General features: G+C 37.0%; 1 protein-coding gene across 12 annotated transcripts in view; it reads right to left on the reverse strand.

Annotated features, from left to right (window-relative positions):
* Nucleotides 1–19,142, reverse strand: part of nav1b (neuron navigator 1b) — a 100,589-nt gene that overhangs the window by 13,185 nt on the left and 68,262 nt on the right. For 3 of the 12 annotated variants that reach the window (XM_077197748.1, XM_077197755.1, XM_077197757.1), the window contains 16 exons: nt 17,473–18,199; nt 16,088–16,492; nt 15,311–15,352; nt 15,074–15,228; nt 14,826–14,990; nt 14,004–14,053; nt 12,878–12,901; nt 12,483–12,560; nt 5,581–5,664; nt 5,009–5,044; nt 4,205–4,316; nt 3,975–4,096; nt 2,068–2,228; nt 1,806–1,968; nt 373–547; nt 177–268 (listed from right to left, as the gene is read on the reverse strand). In XM_077197748.1, the coding sequence (XP_077053863.1) occupies nt 177–268; nt 373–547; nt 1,806–1,968; nt 2,068–2,228; nt 3,975–4,096; nt 4,205–4,316; nt 5,009–5,044; nt 5,581–5,664; nt 12,483–12,560; nt 12,878–12,901; nt 14,004–14,053; nt 14,826–14,990; nt 15,074–15,228; nt 15,311–15,352; nt 16,088–16,492; nt 17,473–18,199 (2,591 nt within the window). Of the gene's footprint in view, nt 1–176; nt 269–372; nt 548–1,805; nt 1,969–2,067; nt 2,229–3,974; nt 4,317–5,008; nt 5,045–5,580; nt 5,665–12,482; nt 12,561–12,877; nt 12,902–14,003; nt 14,054–14,825; nt 14,991–15,073; nt 15,229–15,310; nt 15,353–16,087; nt 16,493–17,472; nt 18,200–19,142 lie in introns of all 12 variants that reach the window. The other 9 variants (XM_077197750.1, XM_077197756.1, XM_077197751.1 and 6 more) reach the window with 6 other exon arrangements.

Genomic DNA, 19,142 nt, shown 5'->3' on the forward strand with positions numbered 1-19,142 from the left:
AAAACAAAAATAAAAGCTTCAAAATATTATTAAATAGTATCAAAATGGTACAATGGCATATATAACAATGATGTGGCTCGTCCAATCAGAATTTGAATCTGAAGTACACACTTTATAATGTACAGTATGTGAGCTGCTGATTCATCAGTATGAAGATGCTTGTGTAAAGTACTCACGTCTTTGAATAGGTGCTGATTGGGTATGCGAATCAACACTCTGACGAGACTTTCGTCCTTCTGCAAAGTTGTGGTGGGGCTTTGAAAGACATCTATGAGATAAAGAGATATTAAAGTGAGAGTACACAATTTAAGGCCGAACGGATGTGAAAAATCCACATTTTGTGCATGAAATGTGTGTGTAGGAATGTGTCACCTGGGTAAGGCTCATTCTGTCCTGAAGTTTTGCTGAAAGATGATACAGATTGTCGTGGTGATGAGATGCCCAATGAACCGAGCCCTGAGGACTGGGAGGCGGAGCTTGGGGGTCTGGAGGAGGGGCCACCGGTCTTCAGCTGGTCATTCTCCGCCTTCAGGTTTTCTACCGTCACCTGACAATGCATTTATTGAGGGATTTCAAATCAGAATCAGAATCAGAAAGAGCTTTATTGCCAAGTGTGCTTGCACACACAAGAAATTTTCCTTGGTACTGAAGCTTCCAGTGCACATATACAAATACAACAAGAAACATAGTAATACAAATTCTACAAATAAAATTATTAAAAAAATATGAAAATACTATAAAAATATATATTGTCACAGTTGGGTTCTGTCAGAATAAACATTTACAGATTATGTTTACTGTAAACATATTTACAGTATTTTGAATAGTATGAATAAATATAAATAAATATAAATATCACCTGAATTTTTAAGATCTGCATTAAACGGAAGTTGCAGTCATTTTTTCTTCCCTACCGTGACAGAATTAAACAGCTTTCTAAACAAGGAAAAAATTTAGGGCGGGACTTGATTTTGTTTATCAGGAATTGATTGGATTTTTGGATCGTTTCCCTCATTTGATATCTCATGTGAGTGACAGGTTGTATGTATGAGATGCGATGATGATGTAAGACTTGTGTTTTACTGTTTTTCTTAGGCAATCCAGTTTAACCCACTTGATGTGATGCTGCTGCATTGTTCATTCAAAACATTGCAGATATTGAGAAGATCTTGGTTACGTCAAACCCTAACCAAACCGTTCACACAGAACACGTTTTCTGTGCTGCTTTTCCATCGTTTTCTATGCGAACATATGCTAGACGGATACTTTGACCATTACACTAGAGCCGCATGTTTAGAAAGTTATGTAAAGTTAAAAGCTAAACTTTTTTTATAAAAAAAATTTCTCATTCCACTGCATCTCATGTTTTTAAAAGCAAAAATGTTTTGTGTGATCAGTGCTTCGTCTCTTTGTATTAATCTATGCATAAATACAAGATGCTGTTTTGTTCATTGCTGTTTATGCAATTTACAAAATTATATTTGATTTATAAACGTTAAGTTTAAACGTGATGCACTTTTTTTGTACAGACATGTTATTTCATTGCTTTGAATAAACAATTGAATGCAGTGCATTCATATTTTGCGCATTGCGCCCCCTTGTGGCATCAGGATACAAGCCAATAGCTTTTCCCCAAATGAAATGATGCTCCTTTTTCTACATTTGAGCCCCTCAGAAACTCTATCAGTTCGGAAGAAACTCAGTTCGGGACTCAGATACTCAGTGTTCAATGACTCGGATCGGATCAGGATCACAAAAAGCTTGATTGGGACGTCCCCAGTTCTCACACACACACACACACACACCTGCATGTTGGTCATGGCCTCCTGAAGCTGTTCCAGCTGATGTGCAGAGCTTAGAGCCTCCAAACGGATGTCCGTCAGCTTGCGCTCTTTCTCCCATAGTTCAGTGCGTAACACTGACACCACTTTCTCTTCATGCTCAGTCTCCTCAGGCCCTTCGCACGATCTGCCGTAAACATCCGTGACGCTTACATAACATAATGTATAATTCAAATCATATCTTAAGACACGGTGTTTATAATGTGGCAACAATTGCATGTCCTACCCTAATGTTGAAGTTGAGGCCTTAGCGAGGACATTATCCACATGATGGTGTATTTTGGGTGAAGATGGGGCGGATGTGACCGGGGTTGCGATCTCCTCTATATCTGCGTATGGAGCTTTGGAACCCTTTTTACTGAAGGCCTTGTTGAAGGAGCTCCGCAACTACATGTAGAGGAGAGGTCAAAGTTGAACAAAAGCAACCTATTTATATTGAGTCTGTCTTTAAAAACAAATATAAAGTGTTAGTGTAGTAGATGGTTTGGATTCATGACAGGCATGTATATGATTTGAAGTGTTTGTGATGGCGTATGCATTAAGACTCTTAAGAATAATTTTTTGCATTTTGCAATTTTTTTTGCAATGTATATTTCTCAGCAGTGTTGCTGTTAACTAAACTAAAATTAATTATGAATTAAGAGTCAGTAAGACTCTTAAGACTTATTTTTTGCTGTTTGTTTTCAAGCAAAGCGTTCAACTAGCATTAGTACAGTAGTACATATGGAAACTGAATGCACGTCTATTTCACAGCAGTGTAGTTGTTAACTAAACTAAAATGAATTATGAATTAAATAAATAGTATATTAATAATATGGTGTTTACCCTGCAAAGATGCTAGAAGTGATGCTTGTTTCAGGCATTAGTTATGACAGTGTTATTCACAAAGCACATATCAACCAGTTGAAGAATGCATGAAATGATGGAGAGTAGTGGGACACTTGATATCATCATGTGCTAAGGTTTCCAGTCAATATGTCTAATAATTGTCTATTTTATTGCAAACTACTGAAACACACATTCATCCTTTAAATATGGCAGATTCTAAACCTGAAAGCATAATTTTCTGAATTATTGACTGAGTTGATGTCCATATAATACATAAACGATGAAGATATTGATTGTTTCTTTAGAAGCTGATGTGTTTGTGATGGATGGGATGGGATGGGCTGGGTAAATTACTCACCTCATAGACCTTTAAAATAGGGAGCAGGGAAGCATAGGAAAGAGATCACAGTCATACTCAATTGCAACGTTGGAACAGTTCTGTTCCCATGATGACAGCAAAATAATATACTACATATAGCATTTTTAACACTGAACCTAAAGACATAGGGATGTGTTCACAACCTGATTGGTCGGCTTTTATGATGTATATTTCATATTACAGAACATCAAACCAATGCTGTGTTCTGGGATAAATGCACTCGTTGTATGTGCATACCTACATATGACGCTCACGGCCCAAGCAAACGCTCCACTCACAAAACACTCACCGGTAAAACAAATCCCGCTCAGATCCCGCTCCGACATTACATTTCTCTGTAGTAGGCTAAACTGATTTCTGTTTGTATTGGATTTCTTGCAATAATGTTTTAATAGTAGGATTATAAATAGCAGTTTTGATATGACATTCTGTGACAGTTTTTTTTTTTTTTTTGATTGGGACAGTGCATTTTAATGAACATAACATGGAGTACACGCATGTAAAAATGCCGGATTTCAGCCAAAGGCTAATTTCCATCCGTAGTCCCAGTCTGTACTTTTTATTAATTTAAATGCATTAAATTAACTTTATCAATTAAAAAACATGACATTTCCCTTTAACAAACTTGCAATAATAAAAAATGCAATAACTGAAAAGTATATTAGATTTTCGTTATTTTATTTCCGTGAACATTTTGTACAGCTAAAATAACGAAGCAAATGACATCGGAAGCCTCACACATTCAAGCTACAAATTGCCACGTTTGCTCTTACGTAAAAAATAAGGTGGATAACCAGCTTGAACAAGATCTACCAGGTCAACTGAACCGGCTGCACTAAATAGGCCATCTATACATTAGACATAATAATGTATATAGACATATCCCATAAATGACCAGTCTGGACTGGTATTCCCCTTTTCCTCACCCAGCTCTTCTTCTTCTTCTTCTTGGCCTCCTGTTCCTTCAGGCTGCCGGCGCTGGAGTGACTGGTGATGCTGTTCAGACTGGAGATGCTCTCAGACGAGTTCTGCCGGTCCATCTGCAGCTCTGGGAGAAAAAATAAGAAGAACAACAGCTTAATGCATGAAATGATTAAATGTAAATACAAAATAATATTGTAGATTAAAACATCTTGATCATTCTGAACTTCCAAACCTTTGGGTGTGGTGTCAGGGGTATTGAGGGCCCCTTGCATGAGGGACTGGGCTTCTGTGTTCTTGGTCTTCAAGATATCTATGGTTTCCTTCAGGTCCTGTAGCTCAGAATCCTGAAATTACACGGCAAAGTTAAACTTACTTAACTTTACTCTCCAAGGCTGCATTTATTTGATTATAAATATTGCATTTATAAATATTATTACAATTTAAAATAACTAATTTCTATAGAAATCTATTTTAAAATGTAATTTATATCTGTGATCAAAGTTGAATTTTCAGCATCATTACTCCAGGTAAAGGTAAATGTATGCATAATTAAAATGAATTATAATACAGGGCTGTTGAATGCTTGATTCTGATTGGCTGACGAACGTTCTAAGGTGTGCAGTTATCGTCAGGGAAACGCGCCGCTAAAGTAGTTCCAGCAGGTCTTGACCGCATCACAGTTCTATATCACTTCGCCAAATGACTTCAGTTATTTCAAAAGGTCTTCACAGTCTACAATAGCAAAACACCAAAACTCACAACGACACTGACCATGCAAATAAATATAGTTAATAATAGAAAAAAAATGAATTATTTCCATGTTTTTTCCCACAAAATTAAGTTTTATTATGTACGTAAACCCACATAGTCTCTCTCTCCCGCTCAAACGCACACACACAGTACGGACACACACTCACACAAAAACGTTGTTAGCACTGTGCTTTTATCAGTAAAATAGTTTAGCAACTTAAAAGCTACATGACATTTCTCACAAGCGAGGTAATAACGGCACTGTTATTAAAGCAGATAAACTTACAGTTTCGCTATTAGTAGAGACGCTGCTGCCCGAACACTGTTGAGAGACGCACAGATTCAGGTAATTCACACGCTTAATCTCTCTCTCTCTCTCTCTCTCTCTCTCTCTCTCTCTCTCTCTCTAATAACTGAATTAATAACTGCATTAGTCTACTATCAAAGCCTCAAGCCTCCGTTACTAGCTCTAAAATGACCAACAGAGGCGTGGGATGAGATGCGCAAGTAATTAGTCCTTCACACAGGAACGTTTTAATGACAAAAACCTGACAAATGTCTTGAAATATATCAACAATGTTCTCTGGACCGTTTAATTATTAGAAAATAATACAGAATCAATAATAATGGATTATTTTTCTAATAATTCAATGTACCATCGTCAATTCCTTACATATTATTTGAAAATAGTTTAAATTGATTAGGCTACTTAAGGCTTTAGGCTTTTTTATTTTTCTATATTCCCTTAAATACCTTTAAATCCTTTAATTCCTTTAAATAAAAAGACCAGTAACATCCCCCCCGCCCCGCCCTCCCGCCCATGTTGAAGACATAGTTACGAACTTGCTGTAAACTGACCTTCTGCTCAGAAGTGACCGACAGACTCTGTAGTCGTGCTGTCATGAGGGCCAGGCTCTGTTCAAACGCCGCCACCAGGTTGGCCTGCAGACAGGAACAGGTTAGTGTCTGACATACTGTACACTACGCATCATTTCTCAGATGTGTGTGTCTCCATCTGGACGGGAGTGACAGGAATCAAGAACAGCTGCTGAAATGAATGGGTGGATGGAGGGTGAAGAGAGGATGACCTTCAGGCTGGAAAGGACAAAAACATGAGGTTGCCATGTGATGACACACACGCTACAGAACAGAGAGTGTGTGAACGAGACTATGGAATCATCCTGATAAAAAATACAATATCCATCATGCTTCTCACTCCGACTCCGGCTGCGCATGCTACTGCATCACAACTACATGTTTACATTTCCTGGAAAAACTCTCCCACGTGATGCTAGGCTGTTGTGGCTGGTTACCAGGGTGTTTCTAGTTGGTTGCTATAACGTGTTTTCATGGTTGCTAAAGGTTTGCTATGCTGTGACTAGGGTGTGATGGATGGTTGCCAGGGCATTGCTATGTGGTTGCTAAAGTTTTCTGAGTGGTTATTAGTGTGCTATACAATTGTTAGGGTTTTCTCATAGGTAGATATGGTGCTATGGATAGTTGCTATGTGGTTAACAGGGTGTTGCTCTGTGGTTGCTTAGATGTTCTCAATAGTTGCCAGAGTATTGCCAATTGGTTGTTAGGATGTTATGTTATGTTGGATTTGCTATGCGGTTGCTAGGGTGTTCTCAGGGGTTGCTAGAATGTTATGAATGGTTGCCAGGGCATTGTTATGTGGTCAATAGGGTGTTGGTAAGTGGTTGCAAGAGCGTTGCTAAATAGTGTAAGAATGTTGTGAATGGTTTCCAGGGTGTTGCTATGTGGTTGTTAAGGTGTGTTAGCACATTGATATTAGGTTGTTAGAGTGTTCTGGGTGATTGTTAAGCAGTTGCTAGGGTATTGTAAGTGGTTCCAAAGGAGTTCTGGGTGGACATACAAAGCAAAAATGATGCAATACAAGTCACACACAAAATTGAATACTCTGGGTTATGGGTTTGTTCAAATAAGCAAATGCAACTTTTAATCTTCAATTAGTGCATTTGTGATTATGTCAGCGTTTGCGGTAATGGTTCCCACTTTCAGCACACAGGGTCAACACTATGACATCATCAGCATTAGGTCAGATGACAACTAAAAAGCCACAGAGCAAACATAAATAACTTCAACTTTACATTAGGGCTGGGCATTGACACAAATTTCACGATTCGATTAAAGTTCACAAGCTTGCAATTCTATTCTGATTAAATTCGATTCTATATAAATTATTTTGGAAATATATAATACATGGCTAATTTTTTCAATGAAAAAAACCCTCAACTAATGCTGTAAACTATACTGGGTGTCAGTTGGCACTACATTACTATAATATTGAAGATTAATATTAACTGATTTGTATACAAACACAAATTACACACAAGGAAGATTTTTATAATAATAAAGTTTATAATATTAACTTTCTAATTACATAATTATATTTCTACTCCAACTTGTTTTTAGAAATATAAACATTTCAATGGTGGCTGTCAGAAAAACTTGAAGGATTTATTCAAACATAATGTAGGCTACATTAAATAATGAAGAACATATGAATATGTAACATGGTGCATATTTTTAGCAAAATCTACCTCTCTAGAGTTTTTTTTTTTTTTTTTTTTACCTTACTAACTAAATGTGACATTAGGTGACATAGACCTTATTTCCACAGCTCATACGCACCGGGTGTTTTTTTTTTTTTTTTTGGTCTACTGAAATTTCTCTGGAAGATATGTTTGCAATGTTTTGTCAGCAGAACAATCCAAAAAACACATGCCTTGCCCGCTTTCATTTGTGTTGTAATCAAAGATGGCGCTGTTGTGAACAATCTCTATTCTCAAGCTGTTTAATTGAAGCCTTTCCACGGTTGAAACACTGATTGAGCGATTACATGAGACAAGATACGGATTTTGGCAAGATGTTCTGTATCTTTCAACATACCTTCTGATGTTCATTCATATTTATTTTGTGCTGTAAAACGGAGTAAAGAGGAATATATGGTGTATTCCTGTTTTGCTTGATCTGAAGGCTTGATCTGATCGGAGGCGCCAGAGCAACAGCGATCTTTAAGCCATGTTAAAGAGTGCCAAAACAGTATTTATTGTTTAAATTCCACAATAAAAGGGACAGAATTTGAAATTCGAGACTTTTGCTGCGTCCGAAATTGCATACTGTCTGAGAAGGTATATATTTTAATTTGATTCGCAACCGTTAAAAAACGGTAGTATGAATGAAATTTGTACAGTACGTACTACATTCACCATGTTGTTACTGTCACGTGACTTACCGTCAGTTGCGTCACTTCACTTCCCTTCATAAATCATCTCCCATGGCCTCATGGGATAGTAAAGTTTTTTTTTTCTCATTACTTTACTTTTTTACATTTTTTCAAATAACAAACAGGCATTATCATATTGTTAAATACATTAACAATAAGACCAAGCAGCATATAATAAACACAAAGAAAACAATAAGATAAAATAGATAAATAAAAATTTAAACAAATTATATAAAATTACAGATTGAATAAAACTTTAGGGGAGTTAATCCATGTACTGTATGTTGTCAGTAATTTAGAGATTTTTAAGGCACTCCTCTTTTTTAATTGTTTTAAGTATTGAAATAAAATTTTAAAATCATGTTTACATGCCTCAAAACCTGGAGAAACTTAAATAAAACTTGGCTACAATCAACTTATTATCACGGGATAGTAAAGTGTCCATCGAATGCACACTTCAGAATCACAGCAGAAGTACTAGGACATCCTGGGACTTTTTACGCAATTTTACGCATACTATATATAGTAAGGAAGTACACGATTTCGGACGCATATCAAGAGTAACAAAGCACAAAGCTCATTGCGACTTATTTGATGGGAGGCGCGACACAATGTTCTGTTGATCCATCATCAGAAAACAGCATAGACTAAAAGATCGATTCTTGTGATTTAGGAATCGATATCGGTTCATAAAAATGAGAATCGATTCAAATCGAGAAATTGATATTTTGTACCCAGTCCTACTTCACATCATCAGTCAGCGCCACACTAAGGGCAGGGAGGCCTTCGAGAGGCACACACACACACACACACACACACATGCAACAGCGAGTGACAAACCTGGCCTGCCTGCAACAGCCAGCAACCCCAGGAACCAGTCAGTCATCAGAGGCCGGGAGAGGACATCAGCCAGGGAGAGAGGGAGAGCGCTGTTAGGACTATAGGGCCACAACTCTCCATCCCACACACACACACTAATATATGTACTGGGATCAGAAATCAGGGCCCTCTGGAGGGGATTTACAGGTGCTCTTTCCACACATTTAAAGCACAATGTAGAGCCCTACTCAGACAGGAAGACTTTTCCCTGAGGTGATTTGGTAAATTCATGCTTTATAGATGTACTTTGTGATTTTGATCCTGTTCGAATCACACTGGGAAAACTAATCCTGTCTTCATATGAGCGTCACTACAGTGTGTGAGTGTATTGCTGAAGCAGCAGATCAGTGCAGGGTGAGTTGAAAGCAGGTTAGTGGGAGTTTGCAGTGAGAAGTGATCAATTATTGACACCAGAGACAGCTGGATTTAAAACACTAGAAATATTTTGATTATAAAGATCAACATTGCATGGCAACACTCATTAATTAACTAATTATCCTGGGTTGACTGGGGAAACAAGCAATGATTATTGAAAAGTTTAGAAAAGTGGTAGAATGTAGAAATGCCTGTGATTTCATTGACATGACAGAGTGTCTGATAAACAAACAGCTATGACAACATATTATGGACATTTAAAGGGATAGTTCAACCTAAAATTTTAATTCTGTCATCATTTACTCTCCCTCATGTCGTTCCAAACCCGTAAGACTTTCTTTCATCTTTGTATCACAAATGTGAACCTGTATGACAAAACCAGTCTTATGGGTCATTTTTTTTAAATATTTTTTTGAAAGCTGAATAAATAAGCTTTCCATTGATGTATGGTTTGTTAGGATAGGACAATATTTGGCCGAGATACAACTATTTGAAAATATGGAATCTGAGGGTGCAAAAAATCGAAACATTGAGAAAATCGCGTTCTTCGGACCAAATGGTCCCGGAGAATTTAAATAAAAAAATGTGTAAAATCATAGCTTCATCGGAATGGTCCGAAATTTGGTGACTTTGTTGGTACTTGGTATATGAACACCCCAAAAAATTGGGGACAGGATTTGAATAGTCTAAGTGGTTGTAAAAAAAAATGGTCACACTCAGGGCCCTCGGGTCCAAATGGTCCCGCCATAGGAAATGAATGGGAAATTGGCAAAAATGTGACAATACTAGGGATGGGAATTGATAAGATTTTATCAATATCAATGCCACTAACGATTCTGCTTATCGATCCGATTCTTTAACGATTCTCTTATCGATTCCTGATAGCACTGTGTGGGAAAAAGTAGTCTTTTTCGGGGGGGGAAAACAAGTCGTTTTAATGCTTACACTTGACTAAGCAAACTGTACTTTTTATGTAATTTCTGTAATAAATGGAACCTTATTGTAAAGTGTTACCGATTAGTTATACACCGATTAAACGTCCCGTGAGTTCAGTGTTGGAAAGATCAGTTGTTTTAACCATTCATTAAAACGAATCGGTTCAAATGAGTCATTAGTTCGCGAATTGGACGTGTCATTATCGGACGTGTGCGCGTTGTGTGATTATCCCGCCAGTTGGGACATCCCACAAGATGTGTGTCATCACAGAAAACATTTCATCACTGGATCGTTTATTTGAAGTGTGATTATGTCAGCTGAATGTGCGGAAGACTTTTCAGAGAAGATAAGGCAACGTATTTTAGCACAATTCACACCCAGCGGCAATTCAGGAAAAACAAATCTCCGAATGCTCCACATAAAACTTTAGTCTCCCTACCTTACCATCGTGTCGTTTATTTTGATTAATATGTGCGAGGGAGAGAGGAAGACAGCGCTTAGTTTTGAGACGGTGAAGCCTACTTTCGCCTTGCTCCGAAGAGAGAGAGTGCGTGCGCGCGACCGGGGCTCTCTCTCTCTCTCTCTCTCTGCTCGATCAGTTTAACATGCGCCCTGTCACAAGCGCAGCGGTTCATCTACATTACCAGAGAGAGACAATTTTACTCACTGATCAAATAAGACTTTGCAGGACAAAGATTATCTTTGGACGCGGTGCTATGGTGCTTGATAAAGGACAAAAGGGACAGTTGTGAGTTCACGGTCTGTACATACTATGGCTGACTCAGAGCAGGAGCATCGATAAGAGGACTCGTTAACGTCGAGGGCATACAATATCGATGGATCGTAAAATTTAGAACCGGTTCTCGAGTGGAACCGGTTTTCGATTCCCATCCCTAGACAATACAGAGTTTTTTTGTGCGTACAATCTACAAATCAGCCACGATCCAGAAAAAAAGCACACAACAGTGAAGGGGTGAATCTATAAAACATCAAGAGTGCAAAACAGACACATCCACACACACACACACACACACACACACACACACACACACACACACACACACACACACACACACACACACACACACACTTTTATACATAAACAAACGAATAAATTCAGATTACATATGTGTTTTGCATTTTTAAAATGCTCAGTTTGTCCACCAGATGGCATCCATCTAATTTCAAAAATTGCTTTTATGAGGTCTAGGCTTGACTCTAAAATGAAATACAGCTTTTAAAAAAATAAAAAAATATATTTTTTTATTTTTTATTATATTCAATGGGGGGAAAATGGGTCATATTTATTGCATAAATATTAATTATAAATCTTAAATTATCTCAAAACACCAAAAAAGAAAAGAAAAAATATTATAAAAAACAAGTAAAAAAAAAAAATATGATTTTCTTTTAATAAATATGAATCAAACCCTTCCGGACCATTTGGTCCCGAAGACCCTGAGTGTGACCCTGAAATGAAGGACCCCAGAGGGTTAAAGTTGTCTATTTATGTTCGCGATTGTGCTGCATTCACTCACAAATATAAATGTTTTATACATTTACGGTAGGAAATTTACAAAATATCTTCATGGAACATGATCTTTACTTAATATCCTAATGATTTTTGGCATAAAAGAAAAATTTATAATTTTGACCCATACAATTTGTTGTTGTCTATTCCCACAAATATACCGGTGCTACTTAAGACTGGTTTTGTGATCCAGGGTCACAAATGAAGATCTTTTTGATTGATGGATGTTTATATGTGAATAAAAGCCTGAATTAAATCTGTTAATCATATAAAGTGATCGAGTCTTGTAAGAATATTTAGACTAAACCACTCAATTCACATGGATTAGTTTTACGATCTCTTTATGAACTTTTTGAAGTGTCAAAGTGGTAGTTGTGTAGCTGTCAATGAAGGGTCAGAAATCTCTCAGATTTCATCAAAAAGATCTTCATTTGTGTTCTGAAGATGAACGAAAGTCTTAAGGGTTTGGAACGACACAAGGGTGAGTAATAATGACAGAATTAACATTTTTGAGGGAAACTATACCTTTAAGTACATATAAAGACTCAAATTGCTATAGCTATTATGACACAATAAATGTGACTTGTATAATATAAATCTAATAATATAAATATGAAATAAAACAACAGATTTAAAATGTTTAAATGTATAATATAAAAAAAGAGAAATGTGATTATGTAAATGTATTACTTTAAAATAATACCAAGAAAATAGAATGCAGTAAAATAACCCTAATTTTTTAAAAATCTGCAACTGGGTATATAATAGTGTATGTGTTTTTTCACGTACATTTGCTGAGAGTTGGGTTGTCAGGCTGGCCACTTTATCCTGAGACGACTCGAGCTCACGCCTCAGTATCCGGATTTGCTGAGATGGAAAACGAGTTGCAAACAACAAAAATTCATATACAGCACTATACGTAGTACTTTCAAAACACACATATTTATGGTCAGCAAAAGATGGTTTAAGCTTAAAATGTAATGAAATTAGTATAAGAATGACGTCACTTAAAAAGAGAACTATGGTTGGTTGATTTACATGTCTGGTTCTTGGCCAGAATGAGTTGCAGTGTGGATCAGACTCAGATTGAAACGTCAATATGAATGTTTTATATCTTGAGCAGAAAATAAGAGGAAGCAAAGGATAAGGACAAGCTGACAACAGCGTCATAAGAAAAGTCTTACCTCTCCTTGAATTCTCTCTTCAGTCTGAGAGTGCATGATACAGAAATGGAGATAAAGACCAAGAAAGGTGAGCAAGGACAGGAAATAGAGAGGAAAAAATAGCCTGTGCGTTAAAGGGATAATTCAACCAAAAAATGGCATCAGTTACTCACCCTCATGTCGCTCCAAACCCATAAGAATTTTCGTTCATCTTCAGATCATTGCCATCACAAATGAAGATCTTTTTAATGAAATATGAGAGATTTCTGTCCCTCCGTTGACAGCTACGCTACTACTACTTTGACGCTTCAAGAACTTCATAAAGGGATCGTAAAACTAATCCATATGAATTGAGCAGTTAATCCAAATTTTCTGATGAGACTTGATCGCTTTATATGATGAACAGATTGAATTTAGGCTTTTATTCACATATAAAACATTGATCAGCGAACATAAAAAGAATCTTCGGTGTTCTTGCTGAAGCTCAAACATGATGCGTAACACGAGAATGAACCTCATTGGTTCTCACACGTCAAGCAAACATGCTTGAGCTTCCGTTTACCACAAATGATGTGTGTGTTGATCAATGTTTATATGTGTATAAAAGCCTAAATTAAATCTGTTCATCATATAAAGTGATCGAGTCTCTTCAGAAAATTTGGACTAAACCACTCAATTCATATGGATTAGTTTTACGATCTCTTTATGAACTTTCTGAAGTGTCAAAGTGGTAGTTTTGTAGCTGTCAATGGAGGGATAGAAATCTCTCAGATTTCATTAAAAAGATCTTTATTTGTGTTCTGAAGATGAACAAAAGTCTTATGGGTTTGGAACTACATGAGGGAGTAGATGATGACAGAATTTTCATTTTTCGGTGAACTATACCTTTAAGAGAAACTGCAATAATTAAAGGGCCAGTCAGATCAGAGTTTTGTGCTCCATTCAGTTTTAAGTGTAACATTTTCTGATTTATCTACATAATAAATTTCAAGATTGATGAACTTTGAGCTGTGAATTTTTATTTTTCTATTCTAGTAAAAATAAAAAGACCTCTGACCAATAGAGGATCTAAACATCATTCAACATCATCATTTGAACAAATACAGAAATCAACCCAATTTCAACATCCTCATAAGTTTCTACTCACAGAATAGTTGGATGAGGCATTTGAGGCCAGAGACAGCACAGATCCATGAACTGAGAGAAAGAGAGAACAATGCATTTTTACTTTATAATATAAGTCAACATGAAACGCTGTTTGCAACCAATTACTTGTTTTAATATGGTATATATTCAAATTAAACATAATATTTGACAAGGAAAACATTAGTAGAGACTCCACTGATGTTTAGAATAACATGCACTGAAGAATGATTCAAACTAGGATCATGTATTAAAGAAAAAGGGCTTGGCTTGATTTTATGAAGTATTCATTAGATGTCTTGTTTGGCCATTGAACAGTGTTGTTATTAACTGAAATATGTTCTGGTAATTGAAAATAAAGCTGAAATAAAATATAAATATGTGAATGAGAAGCATAAACTTAAAAAAATTATTTGGCAAATGATTGAAATAAGTTTCAGTACTAAAACTACAAAGAAATTTGAAATAGAAAATAATAGCTAAATAGAACATTAAAAAAATGAATAAAAAGGGCAGAAACACCTAATAAAATTACTAAAACTAAAATGAAAACTATAAAAATAAAAGCTTCAAAATATGAATTAATATTAAAACAGTATAAAAATAAAATAACACTGCTATTGAGCTATCAGTAAAAATTAGATTAAAAAACAGGTTGGTTTAACTCCCTATGCCCGTTAAAAGCAGCAGGTAACACTTTTAAGTTACAGTAGATTGACTCCGTATTTATGTTTGCATGCATTTGAATTTGTTTATTAGCAAAGTGAAGCATTTATGCACGTCCAATCAAATTGAGGGACAGGTACAGAACATTTCTTGCGCTCACCATCTTCACTGGGCTCCCTGAAGGATCCGGATCTCATCATGCTCTTCGGCCGGTCGGCCAGAGAGAGAGAGCTGCCCAGAGGAGAGGTCCCGTACAGCTCGTAGCCCATGTCATTCGCTGGGATGCTGTTGGATCGTGTGATTTGGGAACTCGGGATTGGCGCCACTGTGGAGGACGTCAAAGTGATTTATCTCAGTCATGTGATCAGGTCTTACCTGTAAAATGAGAAGGTGTTTGACTTCACTTACCCACGTTGGTTGGCGGTGTTTTTCCTAGGAAGGGCTGTGTCACGTGTGTGGGTGAGGGAAGCTGAGGCGGGCTCTCCGAATCCGTCATGCTAGTGATGGTGTGGGAATGCCGGCGTTCCCTTCCTTCGCCATCGGATTGACCGCTGCCATAGCGACTGAGGAAGACAGTGTGACAAATGTCAGAATCATCTTACATCGCATTGCTGTACTAGTTCACTTTAGATTAAATAAATGTACCTGAATCCTTTCTTGGGTAAGGTGTTCCTATCAGTTTGTAAACTGGGAGGGGTAGAGAGCAGCACATATAAATACCTCACCCCAAACCAGCACTGTTAGCATTACACTGATATCCAGTCCACAATCTTCATCTGATAGTGTAACTCGTCTAGTTTATTCTTTCAGGTGGTTTGCTCTTTTGCCAGTAGGGGGCGGCTGGCTCACACCAGATGACATGAGCACATGTTTTTTTAAAACATTAACTGTATATATATATATATAAATTGAGAAGGTTGAGAATATATATATATATATATATATATATATATTATATTTGATTAATAATATATATATAATTAAATTATTATAAAATTCTACATATCTACATACATATATATAATATAAAAAATATACATATATAAAAAATAAATAAATACATAATTTTAATTAACATGATAATATTATCGATTATAAAATATGTTAAAATAATAACATTAATTCATAATTAATAAAATGGCTAACATGCATGGATTAAAAGATAAGATAAGATAAGATAAGATAAGTCTTTATTGTCCCCTATTGGAGAAATTCGTCTCGGGCATTCGAAATGCCACAATATTGATTTGATAGGCACTTTAAGTGAGGCCTGCACAGCAGCATCCTTTAAAAACAATGCTGGTGACAGTTATGCTGCTCTTTTTAACAGGTTCATTCATTCATTATCCTATATGAAATCACGGTTTTGCTGTACTTTGCTCAGTTAAACCATATACAGCCATTATACAAGCCCAAACTCACCTGTCGCCTAAAGTGATGGAGGTCCGACTGCCTGCGCCCCACGTCCCAGTACTCCTGGCTTCTTCCCGGTCTCCCAGATCCGTTTTTAAGGGCACGCTCATATGAAGAGGCAGTGACTCCATGCTGCGGTGCAGGCCGGACATCTTCGGGTAGAGGATCGGGGAACTGCTCACAGACAGAGCCTGGCCTGAGAAACAGCTGGGAGAGTCGATGTGGAGCACTGGCGCTGGGCTCGGGGTGAGGCGGGGGGGCAAGCGGGAGCCCGCCAGGTCCTGGAGCTTGGAGTAGGGAGGGATCTTCGGAGGAAGGTCTTGGATGGTGATACAGGAGTCCAGACTGTTGGAGTTGACCTTGTCTAGGAGAGCCAGGCTGGGAGGGTGAACCACAGACTTACTGCTCAGCAACCTGTTCGAGTAAAAGCACCAAATCAGCATCAGTGACAACATGAACTCAAAGACCTTCTGTAGTCAAGCACCGCATGAAGCCGAGGGATTTCAGCGCATCCAAAGGAACTAAATAAAGAACACGCCGCCAACCATAAAATCGACCTCAAAGGCTCTTTATGTCCGGTTCCAGAAAGGCTTTTAAATAATTGAGTTGCATAACTTGCGTAATATAAACACACAAGGCATCAGCAGAATATTTCCTCCAAAAAAGTTGCCTATTAAAGTTGCTTAATTTACTAAATTAAACACTATTTTATATATTTTCCCCTATTTTTATTTTTTAAGTGCTGCATAGCTACCTGAGTCACTTAATTTTTACCATTTGTTAATTATTATTTGAAAATATCATGAATTGATTGGTATGATTTGTTAAATATTTAAATTACAAAGACACAGATCAGAATCATTAGCTGTGACAATCTGAATTGATTTAAATAATTAACAAATCATAATCAATAATCAATTCGTGATATTTTAAAAATATATTTTTTTATTTCAAACGAATGGGGTGCTGTGTAGCACATAAAAAATAGATATATTTAAAAAAATTATATTTATTGTTATACCTGTTGATTTAATTGAATATTATCTATAAATAATGCAACAATCATATATAAATAATTTAAAATATCTAATTTATTACATAAAATATCTCAATAATTTAGGACAAACGAAACCATCATTGAAGAAAAATTGAAACCAAAAAATTTAATTGAATAATGTTTAATATATAATTCAATAAGCATAAATATATACAGTATATATATATATATATATATATAATTTATATTTAATAAAATAAAATAAAAATTAAGTAATTTATTTCCATTTTATAGTAAAAAAAAAAAGAAATATGTTTTATTTCACTTAATTTTATGTACAAATGAAATGGTTACAATGAATGTTATTTGCCATGTGGTATTTGTGTAGATGTGGTACCTCGGCGTGCAGGTCGGAGAGCTCAGTTCAGGGTATTTACTGGAGCTCGTCCTCCGCACTCGATGGATCTTCTCCACTGTCTCTCCACAGCTGTTCTCAGCCTTCAGACAGCTGATCTCCAGGTCCGCTTTGGCCTTGGCCCTTTCCTTCTCCTTCTCACGATCCGTTTGGTTGACGGGTCCAGTGAAGCTCGGGCGACTAGCCGCTTTAAAGCTGCCTCCTTCTTTTCCTCTGGTGGGCATGGTGTTGGGCAAAGCTGGCACGGGTTTAAGAGTGAGGAGGCTGGCATCAATGCTGCCACTGACAGGGCGAGAGGTTAAACTCATTGCACTGGATTTTGCAGGCCGTGGAAGACTACGATATTGAATGCTACCGCGAGCGTTGGGCGAAAGGAAACCCTGTTCGGAGCCGCTGGCATCAAAGCTGTTTTTGCGCACGCCTCCACCTGGGACGGGTTTGATGGGGATGCCCGAGGACTTTGGGGTTTTGCCCACAGTGGCCGAGCCACTAGTGATAGTGGCGCCTCCTGCTGTCAGGACAGTGGCGGTACCGGTGGTCGGGGGTTTCTTGTAACCAAAGGAGCCGCCAGCGGAGGGTTTCACCAGACCTGAGGGAGGCTTTCGGTGCTCGGCGCTCTCCCGGCCGGCATCAGAGCGGGAACGCTGGAGACCCGTCGACTTCACTGACATTTTCACCCTGTCAACTGCCTTTGAGTCTCCTTTGGGGACTTTAAAGTAAGAGAGGAAACAGTCACTAAAACTGACAACATCTCATTTGTACATGTGCAAATTTAAACCCTTGAGCATCAACGTTTGGTGGCACACATCTGGACGTGTTTGAAGATACAGAGGGGGATATAAGTGGTGAATGACTAAATTTCACTTCATTGAATATTTTCTGGTATTTTTATGTGCTTTTGTGTGATTTCAGGGAACATTTTCTCAATGTACTGTTCAGAGAAATTTCTTTAAAAACATATTATTTAAGAGGTGAGAACTGATTCAACTTCATCCATAAAGATAAATCAAATCTACAAAATTTTTAACCACAATCTCTATCAAATCTCTTCATCAAGTAATTATAATATCCTTTAAATAGTATTATAGTATTTATTAATATTTGAAATTAGCTTTTATTCTTAGTATGTTCAGTTTTCCTTTAGTCTTAGTTTTGTCTCAATTTGTTACATGCTTTTTTAATTTTATAGCTTTTTAATATTTCCATTTCGCTTATATGTTTTAGTAATTTCAGTAATTACAATACTTAAACTTATTTTAGTTATTTGCCAAGGCAACATTTGAACCCCAAATGAAAGCCAAAACCAGAAACCCGAGATGTTCATACTTCATTCATTATAATAAACTTTGAAAGAGTGAACCTGTGAGCAAAAAAATCTTCCTCTAGGATGGAAATAATCCATTAAATTCTTTAAAGTATCCTGAAATGTCGCGTTAAAACCACATAAATGAATTGGTAATCATTCAGCTCCGTGAAATACATCAAAATACCCAGTTTTTACCATCTGATACCAGGATACCACAACAGCACTTTTCTGTGGGAAATTCCCACATCAGCCTCATCATCAATAAAGTTAAATTTCCTTTCACACACACAAAGCTGAATCAGTGTTGATGACCAAAACCAGGATGACACACGTCCTCTATGTGGTC

Source organism: Siphateles boraxobius, unplaced genomic scaffold, assembly GCF_051911475.1.
Source record: "Siphateles boraxobius isolate OS27281-9 unplaced genomic scaffold, OSU_SipBor_1 41, whole genome shotgun sequence".
NCBI lineage: Eukaryota > Metazoa > Chordata > Actinopteri > Cypriniformes > Leuciscidae > Siphateles > Siphateles boraxobius.